Below are 16,813 nucleotides of genomic sequence, written 5' to 3' on the forward strand. Positions count from 1 at the left end.
TAATTCCTTCTTTAATTAAACTTCATGGTTGGTCCGCTGGTGGTAATACTTCTGCCTTCTCCTCCCAGTTTGATTTGTTTCCGAAAGAAGAATTTGTAATCCTATGGGGTATGATTGTTGCCTATGCTTGATCTTTTTTTTTTCTTTAAGCAGAAAATGTCCATTTTCCCAAGGTTGATTTGGGGAGTTAATGTGAGATGATTGGGATAACTAAAAATTTTGCTCCTAAGACCTAGAATTAGCTTAACATAGAAAAAGAAGAAGTGAGCTTCTTTTAAAATTAAGAATAAAGCACAGAGTTGAAACACTCAGGCACCTGGGTGAGAGGTGACATTTTCCTGGTGATCACGCTGAGGTTTCTGCTGAATAACTTGTGAATATCCCAACAGATTTCAAGTTTTTATTCCTACGCTTTTGCCTAAAAAGAATTTGAGGTTACTTTACAGCTCTTGATATCCTTTCACTAGGTGCCTTTAATATCAAAAAAGAAGACTTTAAAAAAGATATAAACAGAGTGATCAGTTCAACTGCTTGTGAACAGTAGTATTTTCCCTATTGACCCTGGATCTTAGAACTAAGCGTCTGTGATGATTATTAATGGAGACTGCACATGGTCAGACTGACTGCTTTAATTTCTTAAATTCATTCAATATCTTGGAAAATTGATCCATTTCTTAGTGCTTTATTGTCGTTAAACATCTATACTTTGAATATATAAAGAATTCAATAAATATTTGTTGAATTAAATTCAATTGGGAAATTGATTTGGCATATACTATTGATTAAACTGTTGTATTTCTGTCAATTTCATTTGGTTCTAAGAAGTTTTGAAAATTTGGGACAAATAAGAATAGTAGTGGCAATCAGCTAAATGATTTACATTGGGATTCCTGTTTTGGTGTGTTTCCGGTATTCCTCTTCAAAAGGGGACTGTTTGTGTGTGTGTGTGTGTATGTGTGTGTGTGTGTGATAAAGAAACTCAACACCTATTTAGAACACTCCAGGCTAGATGAGAGAGAGTTCTCCGAAGCCCCATAAACCTGGGTCAAATCCCAGTTTCCAAGTTGTGTGACCTGAATAACCTCTCTGAATCTTTCCTTTTTCTGGGGTGAGTATTTACTTCACGGGTTTTTGTGTAGTTACGTAAGGAAAGGAGAGAAATTCTCCACCTCTTGGGAAGGTTTGCTTCAGGTTCATTGGTGACATTGAGTTAAACAAATGTATAAGTCAGAGAATGGATTGTGAAGGGGTTTTGGTAATAGAGTCAAAACTTTCAAAGTCTGATAAGAATATGGATTAGGATAAAATCTGAGAATTTTTATGCAATTAAAACAATAAAATCTCCACTTAAAGGACCATGTATTATGTATTGATATGGATTTTCTTATGAGAACTATTCTGGAATTTCAAATTAGGGGACAATATCTCTAAAGAACAGTAAAGCAAACTTTGTGAAGGCAGGTGTAGAATGTGACTGAGCAACTTAAATGTATGAAAGTCTCCCTTTAATATTAAGGCCAGGGCTTCCCTGATGGCGCAGTGGTTGAGAGTCCGCCTGCCGATGCAGGAGACACGGGTTCGTGCCCCGGTCCGGGAAGATCCCACATGCCGTGGAGCGACTGGGCCCGTGAGCCATGGCCGCTGAGCCTGTGCGTCCGGGGCCTGTGCTCCACAGCGGGAGAGGCCACAGCAGTGAGAGGCCCGCGTACCGAAAAAAAAAAAAAAAATTAAGGCCAGACAGTATAAATAGACTGAAGAAATTATATTTAATCTAGTTGCTATATCCTGGCAACTTATTAGCATTTAGATAACTGTCTTGCTAACACTGCTTGTAGTTTTCAAGTCATAGCTTAAATATTATTCACAGAAAAAAAATAATTTCTTTCTGTCAAGCTGTCTGAAAGAAAGGCCTTGTTTTTACTTTGCTGAAATATTTAGCAAGATTAGATACTTGGTATCTAGTATCGAATTTGTTCCAGTATCTTGAGTAAAGTTAAATATGTAAAATAGAACTTCAACGGATTGATTTAATTTGTGCTATTAAAATGGGATTTAAGTTTTAGACTTGTTTTTGGTAAAAACTGAATGATTCAAATTTAGGACATTATTGTGAACCATGTTCTGTGTAAATAATACATTTTAGGGCTTCCCTGGTGGTGCAGTGGTTAAGAATCCACCTGCCAATGCAGGGAACACGGGTTCAAGCTCTGGTCCAGGAAGATCCCACATGCCGCGGAGCAACTAAGCCCGTGCGCCACAACTACTGAGCCTGCGCTCTAGAGCCCGTGAGCCACAACTACTGAAGCCCACCTGCCTAGAGCACGTGCTCCGCAACAAGAGAAGCCACCGCAATGAGAAGCCTGTGCACTGCAATGAAGAGTAGACCCTGCTCACCGCAACTAGGGAAAGCCTGCTCGCGGCAATGAAGACCCAGCGCAGCCAAAAATAAAATAAATTTAAAAAAAAACACAAAAAACATTTTAATTCTATTGAGTAGTATAAGAAATGGTAGTGTTTCCATCTTTAGAAAGAGCTAGTATTTCCTAGCTGGTAGATTAATCTAGGGTTGCTAACTGAACATTTTTTAAAGCCCACATCCTTTTGGAGTTTACAGATGGGGAAAAGTTAGAATTAACTTGTAAGGTTGTGGCTTCATCGTGTCAAAAATGATCAGCTGGTTCAGATAATTTTCTAGCAGAAAAATCAGGCAAATCGTTTCCTCAGTGTCTTTAAAATGATGCTATTTGGAGTTTTTCCTAGTTAGATGGAACCTTTGGATTGCTTTTGAATAAACAGTCTAGGAATAAAAGTAGTAATTTGCTAGCTTGTTAAAGAAAAATTTATTTTTGGTGGTAAAGGCTGTGCTATTGAACTCAGATAGTCTTGAGTCTTGTTTATCACTGACTGTTGGTGGTTCTTCATCTTTTTTTAAAAATCACAATCCTCTTTGAAAAAATTGGTAATTATTTCCTAGAAAAATTCAGGCATGCAAGTACTTGCAAGAATTTCCAAGTAATTTTCAAGGACTCACAACCCCCGCCCCAAAGCTCATCTATAAGTGGTAGTTGGGTGACTCAAAAGAGCAGAATTTCCATTTTAAAGATGTAAAATTGTGACAGAAAAGTGAGTTTTGGTTCAAAACTTAATTTTTCTCCTGTACTTCTAGTCATTCAGCATGTATTTATTGAGCACCTATTATGTTCCAGCAGTAATTCTAGCAATGAACAAGGCAAAGGAAGGGTCTTGAGCTCATAGAGCTTCTATTCTGGGGGATGTTAATTGTTAAGGTGAAACAGTGGTCTTGACCCTCAGAATTAACTCTGGTTGGTACTTGTACATCTAAGCAGCCCTCTTTCTCCAGAAACCAGCGATGATTTTGATTAATTGACCTGACAATGCATGGCACATCATATTTACTTGGGAGGATTTACTAGCCCCAGAGACTCCCAAAGGAAACATGAAAATTTCCACATACTATTATCCTAATGGGATCATGGTAAGAGAAAGTGCAAGCAAAGATTTAAGGTTCTCACAGGCAGAGGAGAGATTTTGGTCAGTTCTTAAATGCTGTTGAGTTTTTCACCTGAATTCACTTTAGACAGAAAAGTCAGGGCAACAGAAACTGGAAGCATGGAAGGAAAACGTTCTATAAAAATTTATTTTCTTCTTAGGGGAATGAGTAATCTGTTTCTTGGGGAGTATATTATTTATAACAGAAAAAAATACAGGTGGGAGCAATTTTTTGGATAAATTGTGGCAGAAAATATTTTATATACTTGGGAATTTTGAGGGGGAAGTGAATAATTAATCTGAAATGTTCTGCAGAGCGTTCTCAAAGTGTCTGTCCAGGATCAGTAACATCAGCGTCAATCGCCAGGGAATGTGTTAAAAATGTGAATTCTCAGAGCCCACCCCAGACGTATGGAATAAGAAGAGGGGACAGCCATCTGGTTTTTAATAGGTTCTTCCAGGGATTCTGATGCTCCAGAGGTTTGAGAACCGCTGCCCTACAATTAGGCACAAATTATTGTTCTTTTAATTTGGTTCACGTTTATTAAAGGTATACACATGTAAGTTGTATTGGCTGCTTTTGAAGTTTATAATGCAATGAATGACATATTTCTTAGCATGTTAATACTCCTGTAAAGTGTTAGCATACTTAAAGTCTATTTTTCTTTCTTTCAGTTAATACTAACATTTCCTAAAATAAGATTTATATTAAATTAGACCATTTTACATTAAATTAGATAACAATTGAAAAACCAAGCTTAATGGCTAACATACAGTAGAGCATTACATATTATAATTCCATTTTGCTTTTATGTGCCAGTATCGGTTTTCTTTGATTTGTCATATATATTATTAATTTACTCTCTTAATTTCACAGTATTTGAATGTGAATAAAATGTAGAAGGACTAAAATATTAGAAAACTTAAAATTATATTTGTGGGTTATTTTGGATGTGTACCTTTTGGGGCAGCGTATAATTTATACTGAAGTAAAATGAAATTTTAAATTTCTATAGGGCAGAACTAAGTTTGAGCTTAAGAGAAAAGAGAATTAGTAGTATAGGAGATACTTCATTTTAGGATCGCTTCTTGCACTTCCGGCATTTCCCCAGGTTCTACCAGCCTGGGGGGCGGAGATGAGTTACCTTGACGTTGACATTAGTCATCTACAATTTTCTGGCTTTCTCTCCTCATTTGCTGACAGCACACCTCAGCCTCTTCCCCAGAGGATCCTCCAGTTATTTGGGAAGTTTTGAGAGCATTTGCATGTGTTCAGGGGCAAGGCTGCTCTGGCTCCCACGCTACACTCAAGAGTCTGTGGCCTGGTAGCCCTCTGACAACCTCTGCCACTGTCCTGAGGGCCAGGCCTCTGGGAGGGGGCTGCTCTCCTACCGAGAGCCCTATGTCTGGTGCATCCTCAAGCTGAAGAACCTGCTATTGGCCAACAGGTGCTCTACTGTCACAACTCACAGACGCTAAATTGCATTATTAATGCCAATTTCGACTTAATTTCCCAACTCCTCCTCCGGTTTCTTGGGCGCCTGCATACTAAAACTGGAAGGTCTCCTTCCTGATGCGTGCTCATCCAGGCAAATTCAAGCTTTGGTGAGGAGGGGGCCTGTAGCAAGGCTGGCTTCAGGGACGTGTGGCCTATGCAGTCGCTCAGGGCCCCATGTGCAGAAGGCCCCGTGCTTAGTTTTATGCTCTGTAGTTGCCATCTTGAAATTCGTGATAACTTGTGAACACGGGGGTCCTGCGTTTTTATTTTGCACTGCGTTCCTCAAACTAGGCAGCGGTCCTAAGCAGCTGCCTCTCAGACCCAGACTCTGAACTTCTGTTTAGAAACAGTTTCGTAGACGATGCCTGCTTCTTCCTGAGTCTGTTCTTGAGATTTGCATTAACAATGTCTAAACTCTCCTTAAAGCATTTCCTAATATCTGGCAATGAGAGAGTAAATTTAACACGGTGTTTCTTATAGGAGCGGTATAGTCTACAAATTTATAGGAATCCTGCACTAGTTTATGATTATTGCCTTTTTAGATACGAAGTCAGTTTTGGAATATTAATTTAAAAAATCCCTTTTTAACAAATTTTTTCCTGGTCTAAAGGCTGGTGAAGATTGATCAGGAACCAGATTAAATGTGATTCATTTATTAGACAAGAACGGAGTACCCATTAAAGGCTAAGGACATGGGCCAGAAACATGGAGTAAGGCCTGTCTCTGCTTTCTAAGAGTTCATAATGGGCTTAGAATGACAGGTGCAGAGAGCCATTATTTCTGCCTGGGGGCCTTGGAGATGGGATAGGGGAAGAGATTAAATACCATTTAATAATGTAATACTGCAAGGAGGGGCTTTGTGTCAGTGGGAGGACATTGGGAATGTACTTTAGACTAGGATTTGAATCATTATAGCTTGGTCAGACTTTTTTTTTTTTTTTTTCATATTTTGGCACTCCAAGAAGCTTGTGGGATCTCAGTTCCTTGACCAGGTATCGAACCCGGGCCATGGCAGTGACAGTGCTGAATCCTCACTGCTCAGCTACCAGTGAACTCCCCAGACTTGTTTTCTGATTCACATTTGATCACTTTTTTTCTCCTGTGCTTTTAGCCTCGGCACCCCAATCAGATGAAGGCTCTGACATCGACTCTGAACCAGATTTACCGCTCAAGAGGAAACAGCGCAGGAGCCGAACCACTTTCACAGCAGAGCAGCTTGAAGAACTGGAACGGGCTTTTGAAAGAACTCACTATCCTGATATTTACACTAGGGAGGAACTGGCCCAGAGGGCAAAGCTCACCGAGGCCCGAGTACAGGTACTGACATCCAAACATCCCCTTCCTGCTTAAACCCACACAGGAAACAAGAGTGTCTTCTCCTCTAAAGCATGTTTCAGACCAAGAAAGTAAATGTATCAGGAATGGTCCTTCATTGTGCATGGCAGCCTCTCACATTATAAAGTTCTTCCTTTCTCTCTCATTTCTTTCCTTCATATTTCGCCGTGTCGTGATAACGACGTCATGACCTCCGTTTCCATTTTATGGCATGTGCTTGGTCCAAGCACCTCCTGCCAACACCCCCCCCTCGCCCCCTGCCCCGCCATCTCCCCCAAGGTATGTCTGTGGTATACAGCAACATACTACTTTGCTAACCAGTCAGAAAGTTTTCCTTTTCCTCTTAATAGGTTGATAAGTCCAATTAAATTTATTGATGTGATGGCTATATTTGCTTCTTTTCTATCACATTATTTGATACAAGTATTTTATATATATAGATTTAAAACTGTGATCCATTTAATTAGCTTTCTTTGTATTCTTAGTATTTTTTTTTGTATTTATGAAAGTAGACATTCTTATTTTAGACTTTGGTTGTCATTATGAGGAGAATGTAATTATATCAGATGTATCACAGAGAAGGGTGTCAATTCACATTATTTATTCACCATTTCAGGAATCCTTGTTATGTACCAAGCACTGTATAGACTTTGGGGGTGGTACATAGATAATAGCAAAATTTTGAGTGGTTACTCTGTGCCAGGCACTGTTCTAAATGCTTTATAAGAATCAGTTCATTTACTCACCGTTAAAACCCTAGGTTGGTGCTATTAATATCCCCAATTTATAGATGAGGAAGCTGAGACTCAGACTATTTAAGTAGCTACCCAAAGTCATGTAGCTAGTAAGTGATGGAGGTAATTGGATTCCATACACTTCCTCCCTATGGCCTTTCAATTATGAAGATGTGCAAAGTTATATAAGGTAAAATCCCTTCCTTTAAGTCTAGAAGCATTGCAAGTAACTGTATTATTTAAAGAACATTTTAAATTATCTTTTCAACTCAGAAGTGTTCTGAACCCTCTGGAAAGGCTACTTTGGTGTAATATGTTTCTATTGAGTGATAGAATGATGTTTCATTGTGAGTAATGAACTTTCTTCTCAAGGCAGTAAAGCATGGTTGGAAAGATTACAAATGCCTCAGGGTATCCTGGAACCCCTTACTGCCCCAGGAGTGAAGTTACCTTGTCTGGAAACGTCATGTTATTGCCAGATACTTGACGTTCATAGTTAGAGTGAGGCTGGGGACTCAGCAGCGAACTAGGCAGTTGATGTGGTCTCCAGATTGATCGACACTTTCCCATAAGCATCTAACTACCTCTCCTATCACAGACTATTTTGGAATAGCCTCTCGTAGCCTGCAGAGCCAAGTCAGAGGGATTGTTTTCTTCAACTTGACTTTCTTTCTGATCATCACAGTGCTAGGAAGGCCAAGGAACACTAAGATGAATTAAGGCAAATTTCTCAAGGAACTAGTATTTAATGGGTAATAAAGTAAACGCATGAATAATTTAAAAACAAAGCCGAGATGATAAGTGTGTTAGAGAGAGCTGAAGTGCAGTGAGAGTCGAGAAGAGGAAAGGGTCAGATTTTATTGGAGTAAACAAGAGGGGATCATGAAGAAGGGAGGGTTCAGATGGCCTTTTGAGTTTAGATAGATATTCATTGGACAGGGAGGTTGGGAGAGTATTTTGGTAATACAGAATAATGAGCAAAAGCACAGAGTCGGAAGCACATGAGTTGCATATCAGATGACCTTTCATTTTTCACTCTAGTCGTGTTGAGAACACAGTGAATAGTTCAATTTGATTAAGGGTAGGGAGTGCTAGGGTGGCAGGAAGGAATATGATTGCTTGAAAATCTATTTGCTCTCTTTGTATTCTTAGTGTTTATTTTTTGGTACTTATGAAAATGTTCATTCTTAACTTTGGTTATCATTATGGGGAGAATATGATTATGTCAGATATAACATACAGAAGTGTGTCAACTCAGGTTATTCACTCGTCATTTCAGGAATCCTTGTTATGTACCAGGCACTCTGTGGAGTTTAGGGGTGGTACATGGACAACGGCAAACTTTTCAGTGGTTTCTGAAGTAGGTCAGTGGCAGTGAGGATGGAAAGGAGAGAACTGCCTTGAAAGGTGGAAGGTAGGCAGCTGATCGTGTGAGCTGGAGGTGGGTGCAAAGGTGAGTGTAGGGAAGAGTCACAGATATGCTGGGGTTTGCAACACAAATGTTTTACAGCTGGAGCTATTCGATCCCTCTGCCTATTACATTGTGATATAGCGCTCCTTCCCAGAAATGTCCACCGCTGACCACAAATCATGATGATATTTATAGACGTATATATAAATATCACATTATTTTATGGTAATATATACAGCGTATGTATTATAATATATATAATAATGCTACAAATATTACATATATCAAATCTATTTGTTTTTATTATAGTTATGTGATCACCTGGTTTAAATGGAAAGTGAGGTCCATTCATTCTTCCATTCTTTTGGCAAACCTTTACTGACTGCCCACTATATTCCAGGATCTGGTCCTTATCCTCTCTGGCTGGCCAAGCCCACATACTGGGTCTGTCCTTAAGATAGATCGAAGATCAGTTCTGAACTCAGAGTCAAAAAATAAACATTGGCTGTAAAGAAATCAAACAAAGAGAGTGACGGAAAATTGAAAAGAGCGTGCTGTGTTGCTCTCCCTCGTTCATTGTTGCTTTTGCCAAAGACAAAGATGGGGGGACAGAGTTAATCTCAACCGCATGCAGCTTGTACAGTGCCCGGCACTCGCATCTGGCTCAGTGAACGTCAAAGGAGAATAAGAATGGCCCATTAACTTCCAGAGGACATGGGATCAAACCAATAAAGAGTGGTTCATATTTTTCTATACAGTGACCTCCTCTCCGAAGCGGGGCCCTCATTAACCTAACAGCTGTCCTAATGTGGCTTTAACCCGGTGACTCTTTGCATTCCTTATGGCTTCATTAGTTCCCTTGAGACACATCACGTCTTGCACCACAGCTATGATCTACAGCCTAACAAATTCCCTACAACACCCGGCATATGGATCTTTTACTTAACCCAGCAGGAAAAAGAAGGGAGTAGTTAATCACTGATTAAAATGCCAGAACAAAATCCTTTAGTTTTTAGAAGGATCTGGGAAAGCAGTAGCAAAGTCAACTCAGTTTGAGTGATAGCCAGAGAGTGTGAGTTATTTTAATTTGGGGCACCTGGGAAAACCCAACACCAAACACCGCACCCCCCCCCCACAAAAAACCCAAATGTGTCTACATTCCTTTTTTTTTCCTCCCAGAGGGGGGGAAAAAAAACACCTTCTAAACCCTTCTGGATAAAAATGAGACTAAAGCTTTAATAAATTAGACCTATGTCAGTATTCCATAAAAATTTGTTTAGACAGTAGCTATGTTATATTTATCAGAGTCAAATTTGAGTACACAATCTAAGAATGATTGTACAGCAAAGACTAATTTGCCTAATTCACCTCCTGGGTAGCTGTTACTATGCAAATAAGGGCGAGCACTAAAGTTTTGTAAGGAAGGGTGACTTGCAGACATTTATGATGTGTAAACGTTTTAGTAAATATTCCATCTAAAACTCCAAGAAGTAGGCAAGCATTGTTCTCTTACCACCCAGGTAATGGAAGACAGGAAAGGAAGCTGCTTGTGGAAAAGCATTTAACTAGGAGTCTCAGAAGATGTGGGTTTTGGTTTCAGCTTTGCCAAAAATGTTTTGTTGGGCAAGTCACAATTTTGCTGTAATCCTGCTGGACTTCAGGTTTTTCAAAATTTAAATACAAATTTGAAAATATGGGGTTTAGATCAGATGATCTTAGTCTGGGTCCATGGATGACCAGGATAATCATGGATGGACTTCAGGAGATCTGGGAAACTTGAGATTTGTGCACAAATGTTGTGCCTTTGCCTGTGTGTGTGTGTGTGTGTGTGTGTGTGTGTGTGTGTGTACACAAGTGTTAAATAGGGAGAGGGCCCCTAGCTCTCATCATATTCCCAAAAATCACCACCTCCTGTTCTTTCTTTCTTTCTTTTTTTTTTTTTTTGGCAGCACCACACAGCTTATGGGATTTTAGTTCCCCGACCAGGGATTGAACCCAGTCCCTCAGCAGTGAGAGCGCGAAGTCCTAACCACTGGACTGCCAGGGAAATCCCCCCCTGTTCTTTCCTTTAATTAAAACCCCCTAGGATGCATGATCTCTCAGGACCCTTATAGCATCAGTAATTTGTGATCCTCAGGGAAGCCCAATGGTGGTTTAAAGCCATCTAACAGATCTGTATAGTTTATTTTTATTTTATTTTTTGCGGTATGCGGGCCTCTCACTGTCGTGGCCTCTCCCATTGCGGAGCACAGGCTCCGGATGCGCAGGCTCAGTGGCCATGGCTCACGGACGCAGCCGCTCCACGGCATGTGGGATCTTCCCGGACCGGGGCACGAACCCGCGTCCCCTGCATTGGCAGGCGGACTCTCAACCACTGCGCCACCAGGGAAGCCCCAGATCTGTATAGTTTAAAGATAGGTACAGAATATTGGTCCTGAACTCCATAATAAAGCAAAAATGTGGTCATCCTACAATTCTCTGCAGGAGTTTGCCCTTGGGATACATAAAGGTGCAGTTAAGTACACTTTCATGTGTGTCGTGATCCTCTGACATTCACAGGAGCGTGGCATTTCTCCTCATCAGCCTTGCTCATCCTTTCCCCAACCTGCTCTCCATACAGTGGTCAAGGCTGGGTAGCAGCAATGGGAAGAGGGCTGGGCGTGTGAGATATGGGAGAGAGGGAGTGGAGTGAGTGGGAAGGTCCAGGGAACAAGCAGCTTGTCCTGAATTTACCTACTTGGAAAGTACTGTAATTGGCACTTTAGTTTCAGCTCTAGTATTTTTTTTAAATCATTTTTTTTTTAGATGTTGGGGGTAGGAGTTTATTAATTAATTAATTAATTATTGCTGTGTTGGGTCTTCGTTTCTACGCGAGGGATTTCTCTAGTTGTGGCAAGCGGGGGCCACTCTTCATCGCGGTGCGCGGGCCTTTCACTATCGCAGCCTCTCTTGTTGCGGAGCACAGGCTCCAGACGCGCAGGCTCAGTAGTTGTGGCTCACGGGCCTAGTTGCTTCGCGGCATGTGGGATCCTCCCAGACCAGGGCTCGAACCCGTGTCCCCTGCATTAGCAGGCAGATTCTCAACCACTGCGCCAGCAGGGAAGCCCCTCAGCTCTAGTATTTAATGAAACATTTTATAATCTTGTTGAGAATTCTCTTTCTAAGGATTAATGATTACATTCTCTTCCCATTTTTTAAATGGCATTTGAAATAACCCATCTGGAACAATGTAGGTTAGATTGCCTTTGAGGACCACGCCAAAAATGTGAACCAGTAATTTATTGACGGGCAAAATTAGGCTTACACCATGGGACAATTAACACTAATCCGTGAACCTTGGAAGCAATTTGGACCTAAGTCTCCATTCAAGCCAAACTGGCGTTCAATTATTTGAGGTGTTATTTGGGTACTTTCCTGTTTGCTCAGGGGCACAAAAGGCTTTGGCTGTAGACCAGAGAGCTTAGAAAAAAAAGCAAGTCTCTTAATTCTTGGATTTCTCAGTGTGGTTTGTATTTAATAACTAACATTTACTGAACACAGTATCTCTTAGGTGTTTTGCAAGCTTTGATTGTATTGTCTCATTTAATTGATTATATTGTCTCACTTAATCTTGTGAGGGAGCTTTTTTTTTTTTTTTTTGTGGTACGTGGGCCTCTCACTGTTGTGGCTTCTCCTGTTGCGGAGCACAGGCTCCGGACGCGCAGGCTCAGCGGCCATGGCTCACGGGCCCAGCCGCTCCGCGGCATGTGGGATCTTCCCGGACCGGGGCACGAACCTGTGTCCCCTGCATCGGCAGGCGGACTCTTAACCACTGCGCCACCAGGGAAGCCCTGAAGGAGTTTTTTATTTCTCCCATTTAGCAGATGAGAAAACAGAGACCCACAGATATTATGCAAATTGTTCAAGATCACAGAGGTAGTGAGGGGTGGGGAAAGGTGGGATTCAACTATTGCCTGGTCTGCACTGCTTCCATGTGAATGAAAAGTATTACCGTATTTCTTAAAATATTAAGTTTTTTTTACAACTTTCATTGTTGAGAACAAATTGGTACTTTTTTTACTCGTGAAGAGAAAAATTTATAAAGACCTGTTCTTTTGTGATTCATTACCTTTAATCCCTAGTTATTATGATGTTGTATTTTAAATTTTGTTTCAAAAAATCATTTGATATTATATTACTCCAGAATGGATCTAAATATCATGTCCAAAAGCGTGAATATGACTTTGTAGAAGGGCTCTGAAGAGAGACGTACAAGTAGGGAAAGATCCAGGAGCAGATGAAAATGAACCAGGCTGCAGTTCATCAAATGAAATAAAAACTTGGTGCGAGGGAAGGTTCTGCTGTAGTGTGATATTATACAGGCAATTGTAAGCAATTACCCACGCCTGGGAGTAGTTATCCACCAATGTATGTCTCCCGCCCCACTTTCTTACCATGCTAAGTGTGATGTGTAAGGCCAGGTAATGCTGCGTGGGGAGAGTGAAATCACATTGAATTAGAGATCGTAGAATGACATTTAATAGGTAGATAGCTTAGTAAAACTTGTTCTTCCTGCCCTTCTGGCTAAGAAATTGGTGGAACACTCATATTGTCCTCCAGAACATCAAAGGCCAGTTTGTCTCTGTTGCAATTGCTACTCTTTTCAAAACAAAGTTTCTCGTGATAGTAACAACTGAATCATAGATGCCTTCCACCCATTTTAGATGAACATATTCAGTATTCTGCACTTATACAAGCCATTCAGTAGATTATTCCTTGATTGTCTGTTAGGAATTAGACAGACAATATTGGAAGAGTTGGGTAGGACTTCTGAGGGCAAGGGAATGTCTTTCAGTCAAAGATGGGCTAATAACAGTACCCCAGGATCACTGTGCATAGCCAGTTTGGGTACTTAAAATGAAGGTGATTTCAAGGGCATTTTTTTTCTATTAAAAATAGATGTTTATGAATTTCAAAGCATAAAGAAGGCAAGGGCTGTTTCCCATTTTGCAACTTCAGTATATTTTTCCTTTAGTGCTTCTGTTGGCAGTGTCAGCTGGTTCTAGGAGATGCAGAGGCTGGCAGGGGCAAGATGATAGAAAAATCTGGTTAAGGGCTTCCCTGGTGGCGCAGTGGTTGAGAGTCCGCCTGCCGATGCAAGGGACATGGGTTCGTGCCCCGGTCTGGGAAGATCCCACATGCCGCGGAGCGGCTGGGCCCGTGAGCCATGGCTGCTGCGCCTGCGCGTCCGGAGCCTGTGCTCTGCAGCGGGAGAGGCCACAACAGTGAGAGGCCCGCGTACCGCAAAAAAAAAAAAAAGAAAAAAAAGAAAATTCTGGTTAAATGGCCAGAGACAGGCAGCTCAGTCTTCAGTAAGCCCTGCTTCCCTCAGGAATAGCCCTCTGGATTTATTTAGCCTAAATTTAAACAACATTTAAATTCCTTCCTTTGGGAAACTCTGAAACCTCCTGTTGAAGGTTTGTTTTTCAGTAAAGATTTGCTTCCCAACTATTTCTCTTCATCTTATATTGTAGTTATAATATATGCTGTATTGTAACTATAAGAATTTTTATTCAACTCCGGTAGGTTTATTCCATGTCATCAATATTTACTTGTATCATTTTGGAAAAATGGAAATAAAACCCCCAAAACTTTACCCCTAGCCTTTTGGATTTAATGTTTTGAAGGGATTTGTAGTTATGATGTTTCTTCTAATTTATTATCTGAGCAAAGACATTTTTGATTTAAAAAATTGGATTATGGAGGCGTTAGCATGAATGTAGATCAAAAGTAGGTTAAGACTGATCAACTAACCAGGCAGAGCCCACCCACTGGAAAAATCACATTTGGTTTGCTTATCTAAAAGTTACAGCAGGAAGTTGGCACAGAGAGATTGGCAACATGCTCTGATAATGTCAGAAGTGGCAAGCTTCTGAGTTCTTCATAAGGGATCTCACCAGTAGATTTGAAGACAGTAAGTCTGAATGAGTGAAGTCACATCAGAACTTTTGGAAATTCAACTCTCCTCCCAGCCTAGTACATTAACCTGAAGGTGCACTGCCCATGGGCTGGTCTAGATAAGTGTGGGGAGGAAAAAAAAAAAAAAAAAAAAAAAAACCCATCACCTGAGCCAGGTGTGCCTCATTAATCTGGAGGTTTTATACTATAAAATATGACACAGTGCGTGGTATGGGACAGTGCATTCAGGCATGAAAACAACCCTAATTTCTCACCCCCAGCCTCCTCAGGCTAACCAGCTTGTTCCAAGCACTTCCCTGAAAACAGTTTCCTTACCCTGATGCCTTTGGGAGTCCCGGTAACAGACGCTTAGACTTGCGCTGAGAAAACACAATTGACGCAGACCTGAAATTGAGTGCTGTCAATGGTTCTGTTATCCCAGGTGGCAATTTCTTAAGTTAAGTAAAACTCTAATTCAATTATGTATCAACATGGGAAAATATTGACTTCCCTTCTTTTCCTGTTGGAAACTTAAGGAGTATTCAATGTTAGTGTTCTGAGGAAGTTCAAATAGCTTTCCTTACAACTGTCTTGCATCATGGTTAGAGATGACCAAACTCTTTTCCAGATAAATGCTTGGGTGATTGGCAAAAGTTTAAGCAGATACCTTGGCAAAGTATCTGTTAAACTGGGCTTTCTTGCTACAGAAGGGAGACATTCCTCTCTCCACTCTTTTAAAAATTTTAGGGCTTCCCTGGTGGCGCAGTGGTTGAGAGTCCGCCTGCCGATGCAGGGGACACGGGTTTGTGCCCCGGTCCGGGAGGATCCCACATGCCTTGGAGCGGCTGGGCCCGTGAGCCATGGCCGCTGAGCCTGCGCGTCCGGAGCCTGTGCTCCGCAACAGGAGAGGCCACAACAGTGAGAGGCCCGCATACCGCAAAAAATAAAAATAAAAAAAAGTTTTGTGACTTGAAATTTACATTTAAGTTGTATAATTGTTAACTTTGTTCTATAAGGAAATCAAGTCTCAACTTTTCTTAGACATGCTGGTCTCTTGTATCTCTTCCAACTGGTGTGACCACTTTTCGAAATCATATCCAAGTTTTAAAAGGAGTTGAAACTTTGTCTCCACTCTAAACTTCTCCTAATTTCTCTGCATTTTCACACATGGAGTTTCTACCTCCTGTGAGCAGTTATTTTGGTGACCTTGATTACTCTGTGAGTTCCTAGAGGAGGAGACAGTAAGCTACTGGAGCGCAGGGATCCTATCTTATCCACCCCTTTAGCCCTCTGTTGAAAAGATAGGTGCTTACAGCTGCTGTTGAAAGAAATAATAAATAACCCCACTATTTAAAAGAGCTTCATAGATAAAAGGCTTTCATTTCTTGAAATACTTACCTCTTCAGCATCTATTTCCATGAAGACCAGCACAATGTCTCACACTTTGGAAGGGATGGTAGCATAGCTCCATTTATCCTTCTGGTTAATTTATATGACTTTCCAGGAATTGTGCACATAATGTCCATAGAAATACAAACACATTGATAAGACTATAAAAAACAAGGGTTAGTGTGATAGGTAAGACCAAATTAGGACACGTGTCACGCGGGGGCCAAACAGACTCCTGGATCCTCCCCGCTATGCTGCGGTACATGAAGGTGGGAGGGTGCTTGTGGTGATGGCAGGGAGTTCCCGTTGTTCCCATCCCTGCTTAGCCATCCCTTCCCATGGTCACCCCCCGGGCTCGTGGGGGCTCTGCAGGACCATTGAAGGCCCTCGAAGTCCCTCTACTGACCCCTGACATCTAACTCTCCTTTCTTCCCTGACAATACAACCCAGAAGGTGGAGGGCTCTTGTGTCTATTTGCCCTGTCAGTAAGGGGCCTTTAATCTGTTTTAGCATGAAAAATTCATTAAGACTGTACTATTATTTCATCAGTGAAATCCTCAAATTTTAAATTAAATCCATAGGTCTGGTTTAGCAACCGCCGTGCAAGATGGAGGAAGCAGGCTGGGGCCAATCAACTGATGGCTTTCAACCATCTCATTCCGGGGGGATTCCCTCCCACGGCCATGCCGACTCTGCCAACATACCAGCTGTCCGAGACCTCTTACCAGCCCACAGCTATTCCACAAGGTATGGAGGAATGGGGTCGGGGGTTAAGATGCAACACCCAATCTTGTTCCTTGCTGCTTAATTTCTGCAGTGAAATCTTCTGCGGTGTCCTTGTGGCTGTTTGTATGCTCATTACATTACATCAGGTTGTCCTGAAAGTACTGATACCTGTCCCATTTCAGAAACATAGTTTGTCCTGTGACCTGTCTGAATCTCTCTAGATAAACTGTGTTGTAATATAATACTGTTTCAGTATTTTAAAACAAAACAAAA

The 16,813-nt window shown here is 41.2% G+C and overlaps 1 protein-coding gene across 3 annotated transcripts in view; it reads left to right on the plus strand.

The window, feature by feature from the left end:
* Positions 1–16,813, plus strand: part of PAX3 (paired box 3) — a 96,902-nt gene that overhangs the window by 59,193 nt on the left and 20,896 nt on the right. For all 3 annotated transcript variants that reach the window (XM_033859666.2, XM_033859665.2, XM_033859663.2), the window contains exons 5-6: positions 6,120–6,325; positions 16,396–16,561. In XM_033859666.2, the coding sequence (XP_033715557.1) occupies positions 6,120–6,325; positions 16,396–16,561 (372 nt within the window). The remainder of the gene's footprint in view (positions 1–6,119; positions 6,326–16,395; positions 16,562–16,813) is intronic.

The sequence above is a fragment of the Tursiops truncatus genome, chromosome 7 (assembly GCF_011762595.2).
Source record: "Tursiops truncatus isolate mTurTru1 chromosome 7, mTurTru1.mat.Y, whole genome shotgun sequence".
Taxonomy (NCBI): Eukaryota; Metazoa; Chordata; class Mammalia; order Artiodactyla; family Delphinidae; genus Tursiops; species Tursiops truncatus.